The sequence below is a fragment of the Sinocyclocheilus anshuiensis genome, unplaced genomic scaffold, assembly GCF_001515605.1.
Source record: "Sinocyclocheilus anshuiensis isolate Anshui unplaced genomic scaffold, SAMN03320099.WGS_v1.1 scaffold769, whole genome shotgun sequence".
NCBI classification, from domain to species: Eukaryota; Metazoa; Chordata; class Actinopteri; order Cypriniformes; family Cyprinidae; genus Sinocyclocheilus; species Sinocyclocheilus anshuiensis.
Window position 1 is genome coordinate 394,781 of NW_015539878.1, and position 12,252 is coordinate 407,032.

Below are 12,252 nucleotides of genomic sequence, written 5' to 3' on the forward strand. Positions count from 1 at the left end.
CCGGATCCCCAGTTCAGCCCAGGAAGGGCTCCTGATCCCCAGTTCCGCCCAGGAAAGCGCACTCCAGTGCCTGCTCCTAGAAAGCGCCCTCCTGTGGCCGCTCCTCGAAAATGCCCGCCCTCCCACCTGCTCCAGCCTCCTCCACCGCTGTCAGCTGGCAGCCCCTCTGCTTGCACACAGCTCATCATTGCGGTGTGAGCCCCGCGGGACTAACATCCTCCAGCGTTGCCGGGGTTGGAGTATTCCTCACCTCCGCCTCCAGCCTCCGAGGCCTGGACTCCGCCTCGGCCCGTAGACCCAGCAGCTCCACCTCGGCTCCTAGCTCCCTCACCTCCACCGTCACCCCTGTCGATCCACCAGCTCCACCGGGCTCCCTCGTCCCTCCGGCTCCGCCTTGGTCGGGGGTCGACCCGCCATCACCTCTGGACTCCACTCCTCTGGCTGCACCTCGTCGCTTTGTCCCACCGGCTCCGTTGGGCTCCTTCCTCCCGCCAGCTCCACCTTGGTCCTCAGTCGCTCCGCCTCCGCCTTGGTCCTCCTGTCTCCTCCCTGGCTCCTCCCTCCTTCGTCGCCCCCCCCTGTATCTGTCTGCCGGCCTCCTCCCTGATATCCGTCCTCCTCCGGAACCTCCTCCCAAGTTCCCACCCATTCCCCTCCCCATGTTGTTTCTACGGTGCGAGGACGCACCTTCCGGGAGGGGGCTTTATGTCAGGGTTATGGACCTGTCTTTGTGTGTTTTTGCTCCCTGTGACCCAGTTTCTGTCTCCCATTGATTGTGTTAATTTAATTCCAGGTGTGTCTAGTTCTTCCCTCAATTATGCTGTGTTTAAAAGCCCTAGTCCTTTCAGTCAGTGTTTGTCGGTTCTGAACGTCATTCTATGTGTTCCTGTGTCTCCTACGTACCCCTTGTGTTTGGATTATTAAAAGACTGTGGTTTGAAGCTATCTCCGTGTCTCCTTGTTCCGTGCTCCAAGTGAAGTGTGACACTTGTGATGGGCTTTGGTTCATCATGTGACTTTCTCATCACCACCTGCATTTGGTGGTTATCAGTGTATTACAAAGGAACAAAACAGATTTCAGTACTTCAATAGGTTGGTATATTAACATTATATCAGTTAATGAAATTACGGTATTTAACTGTAAATATAAGTTAAAACCGTAAAAACTAAAACGTTGCTACCGTATTTTTACAGTAAAATACCGGCAACCACAGCTGCCGGTTTTTTACCGTAAATTTTACGGATTTTTTTTTACAGTGTACATTGTTCCTTATCAAGAGCTTAATGACAGGACATCCATTAGCGGGGAGTCTGTGTTCAATACTTTAAGAGTTAGAATTATCTTTACACTTTTCTTAAACCAAGGGTACAACAGAGCGTAGATTGTGGATTGATTAGGATAAAAGAGAATCAAATCACTGTTGATAACATTAGAAAATGAGTCATCTCTTAGGAAATTTGTTAAAGAAAAAATTTAATATGGCAGTGTAAACAAAAGAAACCAAAAGACCATACAGAATCCCCAGCAGGATCGCAGCTTTTCGCTCTGATTTGTCACTGACTCGGTTTTTGGAGGATTCTGTGCTGTTGTGAACCTGAAGGGCTCTTATAGCAGTCGCATGTCTCTTAGCGATGACAAAAACATGAGTGTATAATATTATAATAAGTGTACATGGTATAAGAAACACAATTAGAAGATCAATGAGGGATGAAACCTCGTCTACGATATAAAGACATTCTCCTGGACACATGACATCAGTGAAGTTTCCATTAACAAAGAGAAGAATGAAGTTATAAATGAGTGAAAACAGCCAGTTAAATAAAGTCGCTATGCAGATCACAGTGGGTGAGATTTTCTCTGAGTAAAGAAAAGGAGAACTTAAAGCCAAAAACCGATCAACTGCTATCAGAGCCACAGTGTGAACAGACACGCTTGTCGCCTGAAAAGTCACAAAATTGAAAACCGAACACATCACTGGTCCAGAAGTCCAACATGACTCAATGAGCCAAGACAAATAATGAGGCATCACAAAAACTCCAACCAGGAGATCGGACACAGCCAAAGAGAGTATGAGGATGTTAGCAGGTGTGTGGAGCTGCTTGAAGTGACTAACAGAGAAGATGACCAGCAGGTTTCCACACACGGTCAGCAGAGACACAACTGCTTCGGCCACATACAGAATCACAGACAGATAAAGAAACAGATCTACCTGGACACCAATATTCCTGACAGACATCAGTTTGGTTCACTGCTGTTGGATTCATAATGTGTGAAGTACTCTGGAGAGACATCAAGTCTTCCTTCTAGTATTGTATAGAACAAAGCAACGACCAATTTGAATCTAATATTTGTATTTCCAGCGGAGTGAGTCCAGTCTCATTCGGTCCTCAGTGTAAAGTGTTTGCATTGTTCCCAGTGAGCAGGATGACACCAACTTTGGCAAAAAATATTGCAGATTTTTTTTATATGTAAATGTCTCCTCCCCTCGACAATAAATGTTTAATTTTGAGCTTCTGCTGGGAGTTCTTGTTAATTACATCTTCACATAATCACAATAACTTTTTTCATTCTTTCATCATAATATACTAAATTTCAAACTCAATGCACAATTGTCATTGGATATTTGTCAAATTTGGGTTACTAAATCTGGCACTTTTATCTAAAGCAGTTTGAGAAGAAGAGTGATATAAAAGACATTAAAATGGCACAGCTATATAGAAAATTAAACAGTTAATGAGTCTGACTGACCAGAATCAATTATTGCAAACAAGTTGGTGTTAATTTTAAGGACATATATTGCCTCTTTTTGAATATTAATCTTTACTCAGATTGGACACCAAATTAAGTTTCTGTCACTTCCAAGTTCAAAATAACAGACAAACACCTCTGGATTAACCACACATACAACTGTATTTGTCTTCATTTATCTCCACAGCAGCATTTCAGTTTTTGGGAAAATGGTGATTCAACATTATTTACAAAATTTCAATTTAAAACTGCACTAAATCATGGAAAAAAAAAACAAATGACAAAAAGAAGATAAATTATTGCCTACACAATAAATTAATTAGGCAGCCCTTTAGCAAGCATTTTGCATGTGTTACCAGTAGCCCCTCACTGTGTAGAACACACGATCCAGGGGGCGTAGTTGGATCCACATTTAGGGGGTGGAGATTGGTAGGTTTAGGGGTGGAGATGGGTGGGTTTAGGGATTAGGGGGTGGCGATGGGTAGGGTTAGGTATATGTAGGTGGGAGGAGTTGGATCTGGATCCAACCAAGCCTCCTGGATCTTGTGTTCTGTAGTGAGGACCATCTCTGTGTTACTCATTTTCAGCCCTGTGTGTGAGCAGGTCAAAGGTAAACTGACTGCCATTTGAACTGATCTTAAAATGCAGCTCCACATTTGACATTGTCTCCATCTAGTGGTTATTTCCTGTCAACTGAGTAAACCTGATTTAGTTCCCTTTAATGATTAACCGTACTCATTTCAGGTCATATAACATTTATATACAGCAATATCATTCACATAGACAAACATTTAGTGACATTGCTTGTTTGTTGAAACTGTAGCATCTATTTCAGGATAATTTTACAAAGATGATTTTGGCACAGTGAGACTGGATACATGGCTAATAATAACTAACAAGATTAAAAGGAAACGGGGAACACAAAGTGCATCAATCAGCAGTAGCTTTACATTTACCTGTAGGGTCATATAATAAAATGCACAAACATTTTTATAGTCCATGAAATTTGCGCTTGAGATTCACACATTATCCCACTTATTTAAAATATGAATGAACCTGAAAATACACTACCAGTCAAATTTTTAGTCACACTTACTCATTATTTATTTGGACTATATTAGATTTATTATGACTAGACTAATGTTTTGACTGGTAGTTTGTTCTCATTTATTTATTTGTTCAAATACAGTGTTTGAGAGCAGTTTAAAAGCGAAGTGCACTTATCCACCTTTATAGCAGCAGCTTCATACTAACTGTCAAAGATAAACACATTCATCTGTGCCATTTTCAACCACTGAAATCTCATATTTAGCATATTTTGCTATCAGGAATGGCAGCTTCTATAACAAACCAGATGGGTGAAAGATACATGAAGCTGGAATGATTATCTATTAACAGTAACAATGTTAAACCAATTTTAAACATAAGTTAAGCTCTATGTACAGTCTCTGTGGAATGTTTAACCCAATGCATTTTTAACAAATGTAAAATAAGTTTCTGTGGTAATGAACCACACACCAAACATGCGTCCATAGAGCTTAATTTATGTTATATATTCTGTTAGTGGCAATATCTTAACTGTATTTAGAAAGCAACTCAAGACAGCTTCACTTAGTGACAAACCTCCATAACTCATTATAAACATGCCAGTGCAAATGCTGTGGGACATCAGATGGTCAGCTTATTTTTTGACAGAAGCCCAGATAATCAAACCAATAATGACAGCCAGCACAATCAGAACAGCGATCAGGATTAAAATCTTCTTGCGGAATGATGTCTACAGTGAAAAGAAGAAATGAGTCACTAGCATAATAATAATAATAATAAGGGTTGTCAATTTAGCATGTTAATAAAATAGTACATTTAATTAATTATTATATATTTAATTTAAAAATATTGAATTTAATAGCAATATAATGTAAAAAAATAATGTGATTAAAAATTAATGCAAATTTACTTGAGCTGTAATATAATACAATAAACCATCATAAAAGTAGGCCATACACCAACTCAAACATGCCAGTGCAAGGGAAGCTTACAGGCAAATTACAACTTAAATTTGCATCTATTTCTCATACAAAGCTAGCATATGACTTAAAAGGACTTGGAATATAGTGCACAAGTCATATGGGCTACGTTTACAGTGCTTTTTCATTCTTTTGGAGCTTGACACTGTCCGTCTCCATCTACTTTCCTTAGGCTAAATTTCTTGTTTTGTGTTCGACAGAAGGAATAAGATAACAAGGGTTTAAAATGATGTAAAGATGAGTGAATGATGGGTCATTAGTAAAAAATAAGCTGTACCTGGTGACTTGCTGCTCTGTTCAGTTGTTGTGTGGCCGACTGCACATTGATCTCTGCGTTTGATACATTGGCCTCTATACTGTCTGCAAAATGGGATGGAGATAAACAGGAAAAACTTTCACAGTTAAACACTGAATTAATTTCTTTTCTACAGTTTTGCACTGACAACTAACCAAATATTCTGACTCGATCATCAAGAGTTATTATTCATTGTTTAAAACATGGATAATGCATTGTCCCCTTGGATAGTAATTAATTTCCTCAGAAGTTCATTTAAAATCCTTTAGTGAGCACTATTTCATCATTCATTCAGGTATGCATGCCAAAGATTTGGTGGACAGCACAAGCAATGATGCAAACTCTTGTAATTTTGATGAAATATCACATATGTAAACAACACAAGTGTAATAGCTCACATCTTATCATTAAAAGTTTAGTGCTTGAACAAACAGTCCCACTGAGCTGGTTTGTGTGAAGCCTCGTAGGTCTTCATTATCTGCATCTGCTTCTCCATTTTAACACCTTTAATTGCACTTTCCTGTCTGAGAGTTTCATCACTATACAGACACTCCCTCAGAACCAAGTCTAAACAAAACCACACAGATGGATTTATTTATTTATTTTATATAATTTTTATTATTTTTTTTTTTTTAGAGGAAAAAAGTAAAATAAAGAAAAATATTGTTGCTAAATGACAATTTCCTAAAATTCTAGGCAGCAACCTGTTCATATAGAGACAGGCAAATAGCACTAACCCTGACAGAAGCAGAGATTTGTTTACTGTTCACAAGATTTTGGCTCATCATTACACTCTTAAAAATAAAGGTGCTTCAAAAGGTTCTTCAAGCGATGCCATAGATGAACCATTTTTGGTTCCACAAAGAACCATTCAGTCAAAGGTTCTTTAAAGAACCAACTCTTTTTCACCTTTCTTTTATAATCTGAAGAAACTTCTTTCGCCACAAAAAAACCTTTTGTGAAACAGAAAGGTTCTTCAGATGTTAAAGGTTCTTTATGGAACCATTTAGACAAAAAGGTTCTTCTATGGCATCGTGAAGCACCCTTATTTTTAAGAGTGGAGTCATAGGACAGCCTCCATGTGTTTACTTTTCAACAATGAAGTGACACATGAGTACATTCTGGCCCTCATATCAAGAACGTGTAAAAACCTAGTTATATCTTTCTGATCTTACCGATCATGTCTCCCTGTTCATGCACCATCATGCCCAGATCTCTGAAGATTTCATTAATGTCTGTGATGTCCGACTGAAAAACAAGAGAGTATGTTTTACACAACCCTAAATGTTTTTGCACCGCAAAAACAACCATTCAAAAAGCATTACACTAGCACAATTCTTGTCACTTGTAAATGAGTTTTTGTTGTCTCTGTGCTTGAATGCGTCTCACCTCCAGCTGTCTGATTGCTGATTCTCTCTCCTGAATGAGCTGCAGATCTTCCTCTGCGATGGCTTCATCATAGCTCTGAGTTTGAGCATGAACCTCACTGAAAACATGTATTCATTTTATTAAAAAAAAAAAAAAATGTATGTATAAATGTGACCAGCGGAGGTGGTGGAAAAACACTTTTGAAACCTTTGAAAGGGTGATGAAAATCCTCCAAACCCATCATCTGTATCACCAACCTATGAACAGATAGAAGATTGTGAGGAAAACATATAGAAAACCATAATAAAGTGCCAATATGCCACTACTCTCTTTTATTACTCACAAAAAACACCATTATACTTTAAGCATAATATCATCTGCAGTATAAAATGGTACTGCAATAAAACAGTGATTCTCAATCATGCTTTTTAAACAAACATTCAACGCACCCTATCTGGAGTCATATGTGGCTTTTAAGTAGTGTGTATAACCAGGGATATTACGGCTAACTAAAACTAAAACCATACAAATAAACTGAAATCGAGTACTAAAAATACTAAAAAGTAATGAAAAAATCCTTACACTTATTTTATTTCAGCTAGTTGCCATGACAACATTTCTCCTTTCATTTAGTTTAACTTGAAGTACTAAACTAACTCAACCTAAATAAATTAAAACTAATAAATAAAAATGAATAAAATCTACAGATATATTTAAAAAACGAATAAAAATGGCAAGCACAACAGAATTAAAAACTTTAACTAAAATTAAATTAAAAACTATAAAATGTAGAAAATATAAAAATAAAATCGAATTCAAAATAATGCTGTATAACTAACAAAAAAAAATGGACTACTGTATATAAACTGGCACTTTAACATTTGATATTAGTGTCTCTATAAATGATAGGATTCAACCTTCAGTTGGGTGGATAATATCAATTCATTTATGTAATTCTTTCAGCCCAAGTGTAACAGATGAAACTTACTGAAACTCTCGAGCTCGCTCGGACACGCGCCACAAACTCCTTCTCCTTCTTTGCTGCCTCTCTCTGAGCTTTCTGGAAAACGGCTAGCGCGTTGGAGAATTCAGTGATGAGACGTTCTCGCTGGATTTTTCTTTGCCGCTGTGTGAGAAAAGGGGAACGGCATATCTGAGCAGGACTGTTATAAGGATAGTAGATAATCCAAATATTCTTCAAAATATCTTCTCAAAAAGGTTCTTCTATGGCATCGTGAAGCACCCTTATTTTTAAGAGTGGAGTCATAGGACAGCCTCCATGTGTTTACTTTTCAACAATGAAGTGACACATGAGTACATTCTGGCCCTCATATCAAGAACGTGTAAAAACCTAGTTATATCTTTCTGATCTTACCGATCATGTCTCCCTGTTCATGCACCATCATGCCCAGATCTCTGAAGATTTCATTAATGTCTGTGATGTCCGACTGAAAAACAAGAGAGTATGTTTTACACATCCCTAAATGTTTTTGCACCGCAAAAACAACCATTCAAAAAGCATTACACTAGCACAATTCTTGTCACTTGTAAATGAGTTTTTGTTGTCTCTGTGCTTGAATGCGTCTCACCTCCAGCTGTCTGATTGCTGATTCTCTCTCCTGAATGAGCTGCAGATCTTCCTCTGCGATGGCTTCATCATAGCTCTGAGTTTGAGCATGAACCTCACTGAAAACATGTATTCATTTTATTAAAAAAAAAAAAAAATGTATGTATAAATGTGACCAGCGGAGGTGGTGGAAAAACACTTTTGAAACCTTTGAAAGGGTGATGAAAATCCTCCAAACCCATCATCTGTATCACCAACCTATGAACAGATAGAAGATTGTGAGGAAAACATATAGAAAACCATAATAAAGTGCCAATATGCCACTACTCTCTTTTATTACTCACAAAAAACACCATTATACTTTAAGCATAATATCATCTGCAGTATAAAATGGTACTGCAATAAAACAGTGATTCTCAATCATGCTTTTTAAACAAACATTCAACGCACCCTATCTGGAGTCATATGTGGCTTTTAAGTAGTGTGTATAACCAGGGATATTACGGCTAACTAAAACTAAAACCATACAAATAAACTGAAATCGAGTACTAAAAATACTAAAAAGTAATGAAAAAATCCTTACACTTATTTTATTTCAGCTAGTTGCCATGACAACATTTCTCCTTTCATTTAGTTTAACTTGAAGTACTAAACTAACTCAACCTAAATAAATTAAAACTAATAAATAAAAATGAATAAAATCTACAGATATATTTAAAAAACGAATAAAAATGGCAAGCACAACAGAATTAAAAACTTTAACTAAAATTAAATTAAAAACTATAAAATGTAGAAAATATAAAAATAAAATCGAATTCAAAATAATGCTGTATAACTAACAAAAAAAAATGGACTACTGTATATAAACTGGCACTTTAACATTTGATATTAGTGTCTCTATAAATGATAGGATTCAACCTTCAGTTGGGTGGATAATATCAATTCATTTATGTAATTCTTTCAGCCCAAGTGTAACAGATGAAACTTACTGAAACTCTCGAGCTCGCTCGGACACGCGCCACAAACTCCTTCTCCTTCTTTGCTGCCTCTCTCTGAGCTTTCTGGAAAACGGCTAGCGCGTTGGAGAATTCAGTGATGAGACGTTCTCGCTGGATTTTTCTTTGCCGCTGTGTGAGAAAAGGGGAACGGCATATCTGAGCAGGACTGTTATAAGGATAGTAGATAATCCAAATATTCTTCAAAATATCTTCTCTGTGGGACAGCGAGGAAGCTGTACCTGTTCTGTGGTCACAGGTAAAGCACTGAAATCTTTCATGCATTTGTCTGTCACTTTAGCAAGCTGATTGACCTTCTGCTGTTTCTCTTGTCTGTATGTTTTAACGAATACAAACAAGTATAATTGGATTGACATATATAACTGTTCACTTATCTTTATGTGTGGTCAATTAAAGGGAACAGAACTAGCTGCTTGTATTCGACTCACAATGTCTGTCGCAGGTCAGTTGTGTCTTGTGCTGTTCCAAAATGTCTCATCATCTGCTGGATTTCATTAGCTGGTAAAAACAAAGACAATATATAGACAATCACACACTGCAAAACACATCCTGTGCTACTGGTTTATGTAAAAGTGCGTATTATGGTTTCCATTCATTTCCATAATAAATTCACCTTCACACTTTTGCATGTTGTGGTTTGTAGATGTTTTTTTTTCTCATAAAACAACGAGTAACAGAAATATAGACAACATTTGGTCCAAGGACTGAGCGACCTTCCAGTTAGTTTTAGGCCAAAATGGATGGTTTTATAATATATTATAGATATATAAAACATATGCCTGTTCAACATTTATGGTCAACAGTCTTCACATCACATTAATAAAGATGGATGTAGTAAAACTACTCACTTAGCAATGTTATTCTCTGGATATTTGAACTTATAGTCTGTGCCAGCATATTTGGGTCAACTCTGCCTGATCCAGACATGATGGACATATTCACAGAATGAGTCACCAAACCTAGAAAGATTACATGTTAAATCAAATTTACTGTCAGAATTACAGGGTAAACATGTATATGAATATACATGGAGCTCTTTTATATATGATACAAAGCATTAATATATCCTTTTTAAAATATTTTATATTGCTTATAAACACTTAATTCGTCTTAAATTCAAATACTGTAACACTTAAAATATGTTTGTGCATTCTGTCCTCCATTAACTTTCACATATCATTTTAAGGTGCTATATCCCATACATTCAGCCAAGAGTTGACTATATAATAAAGGTAGATTAAAATAGTTGTCATGTGTTGTATAATATTTACAGTCCAGAACAGCAAAATGGTAAATGCTATATGTAGTCTATACCGCGCCGTTCCCATTGTGTGACAACTTTCCCCATAGATTGTGACTACGTGCCTCGCTTTAAATATCTCTTAATAGTTCAGTAATGATACGAAAACAGTTAACTTAGTGTTGTTCATATGCTAGCAGGCTAACTAGTAGACCTTGTTCATCTGACTACTAGTTTACCGACCTTTACTGCACCTGCAAAACGAAAGAATGCGGAAACCACAAACTCACAAACACATTCATTTATAAAATCAGACAGTTTTTATTTTTACTTCACTGACACACACCAAACATTCACCAAGAATGGTCAGGAATATGAACGCGTGTGACCGTAATAAATAAATGTTTAGATCACGCGCTACCTGCAAAGACGTTAGGAATCAGCGACGCTTCTGTTCATTTTATCACTGACTTTTTCTGTAAAGTCCTTCTTAATTAAGTCAGTGTACTTACACTGAGTACAATGACACGTCTTTTACTTTGATATGTACCTTGCTTGTTTAGTTTACCTGGATTTCCTGAGTGAAACTCCGAGTCCCCAGCTGATTTCTAGACACCTGGGTCACGTGATTTCGCTTCAATCTTCCGCGTTAGTTCAGAAACAAGGGCATTTGTATACTAGGTATATTCATTCACAAATATTTGATGGCTGTCTCAAAATATAAGACTTACCTCAGCTAAAAAAGAAACCATAACTTGTTCTTGAGTTAATTTCACTGCAAACTAGTTAGAAATAAAGTAGAGATCAAGTAGCCTGTGATTCACACATGGGTTAATTATTCAGCATTATGCTAAAGTTCACAAAAACATTTACAGTTCTCTTCACGTTTTAATAATAACGTTTTAATCTCCTAATTTTAATGTCTTTATTGTGTATTGTCATTCTAAATGAAGAGACTCAAGGATGTAGAGATCAAAAGGCCACCAAAGATCACCAATGCAAATATAATGTTTGCAACAAATACAGGCATTTTCAAATTAACAGTCTTCAGGAAATAAGTTCACTGGTTAGTGGCTGTCTGCAGTATTTTTAGGCTAACCACAAGCTTCACTGACCTTTTGAACCAGGGGTAAGATATTGCATAAATAAAGGGATTGATGCATGAATTCGTGTAAAGCAGAGAGGATCACAGATGACTTCTGAAATTATTTCACATTAAGCATACTCATATACCAGGGAACCCAGCAAATTAAATACACAAAGACGATTATGCTCAATGTTTTTGTTGCTTTCACCACCGGAATGATTTGAGATTTTTCTGAGATGCCCTTTTCTTTGAAATGTTGGAAATGGCTTTAGCGTTAGAAGTGAGAATTCTTACATACAAAATTAACATTATTATACATAGAGCAATGAAGCTCACTATCAAGTCGGCTGGACCCCAGGCATTGCTGACAGCCATTGCACATTCCCTTAGAAAGATCACAATAGTTCCCGTCAGGTTTGAATTTCCCATCTGTACTAGATTATGGACACAGACCATCCTAAACTTATGCACATCAGTGTTTTTCTAATTGTCATTTTTGTCATATACATGAGTGGCTCACAAACAGCAAAATAACGATCAATAGCTACAAGCATGACATTAATGAGTGACACAGACCCAAGAACAGACAATCACATGAAAGATACGACAGTGCAACTTTCCCATATAAAAACAGGAGTTAATGCTTCTAATGCTTTCAACCGGCATCACACAGATTCCCACCAAGAAGTCAGAAAGGGCCAGTGAGAGGATGAGGAGGTTGGTCGGTGTGTGAAGCTGCTTGAAAGTTGTTATAGAGATGATGACAGTATAGATTTCCACACACCATCAGCACAGAGATTGCAGATATGTACAAGAACAAGAATACATTGACATAATTCAAATGAAAGTCAAGTGAACAGCTTGTATTCCAGTGGGGAAGGCAGTGATATTCAAGAAATTCCAT

At 37.3% G+C, this 12,252-nt stretch overlaps 1 protein-coding gene and 2 pseudogenes across 1 annotated transcript; all 3 read right to left on the minus strand.

The window, feature by feature from the left end:
* Nucleotides 1–1,441: 1,441 nt before the first annotated feature.
* LOC107685374 (trace amine-associated receptor 8a-like) lies at nucleotides 1,442–2,559 on the minus strand (annotated as a pseudogene).
* A 378-nt stretch (nucleotides 2,560–2,937) lies between these two features.
* LOC107685381 (syntaxin-7-like) lies at nucleotides 2,938–10,908 on the minus strand. Its single transcript, XM_016481946.1, has 10 exons — nucleotides 10,830–10,908; nucleotides 9,870–9,980; nucleotides 9,450–9,519; nucleotides 9,243–9,333; nucleotides 8,995–9,132; nucleotides 8,214–8,263; nucleotides 8,028–8,124; nucleotides 7,814–7,886; nucleotides 5,053–5,135; nucleotides 2,938–4,525 (listed from the first exon to the last, which is right to left on the minus strand). The coding sequence occupies exons 2-10, from the start codon at nucleotides 9,955–9,957 to the stop codon at nucleotides 4,430–4,432; spliced, it is 786 nt and encodes a 261-aa protein (XP_016337432.1). The 5' UTR covers nucleotides 9,958–9,980; nucleotides 10,830–10,908; the 3' UTR covers nucleotides 2,938–4,429.
* A 390-nt stretch (nucleotides 10,909–11,298) lies between these two features.
* Nucleotides 11,299–12,252, minus strand: LOC107685382 (trace amine-associated receptor 13c-like; annotated as a pseudogene).

Excerpts from the sequence above, each read along its gene's own strand:
- LOC107685381 (XM_016481946.1), bottom strand. The coding sequence starts at position 9,957 with ATGTCCATCATGTCTGGATCAGGCAGAGTTGACCCAAATATGCTGGCA. Across the intron at positions 9,520-9,869 it reads CCAGAGAATAACATTGCTAA|CTAATGAAATCCAGCAGATG; the intron begins GTGAGTAGTTTT and ends TGTTTTTACCAG. Across the intron at positions 7,887-8,027 it reads CAGCAATCAGACAGCTGGAG|TCGGACATCACAGACATTAA; the intron begins GTGAGACGCATT and ends CTTGTTTTTCAG.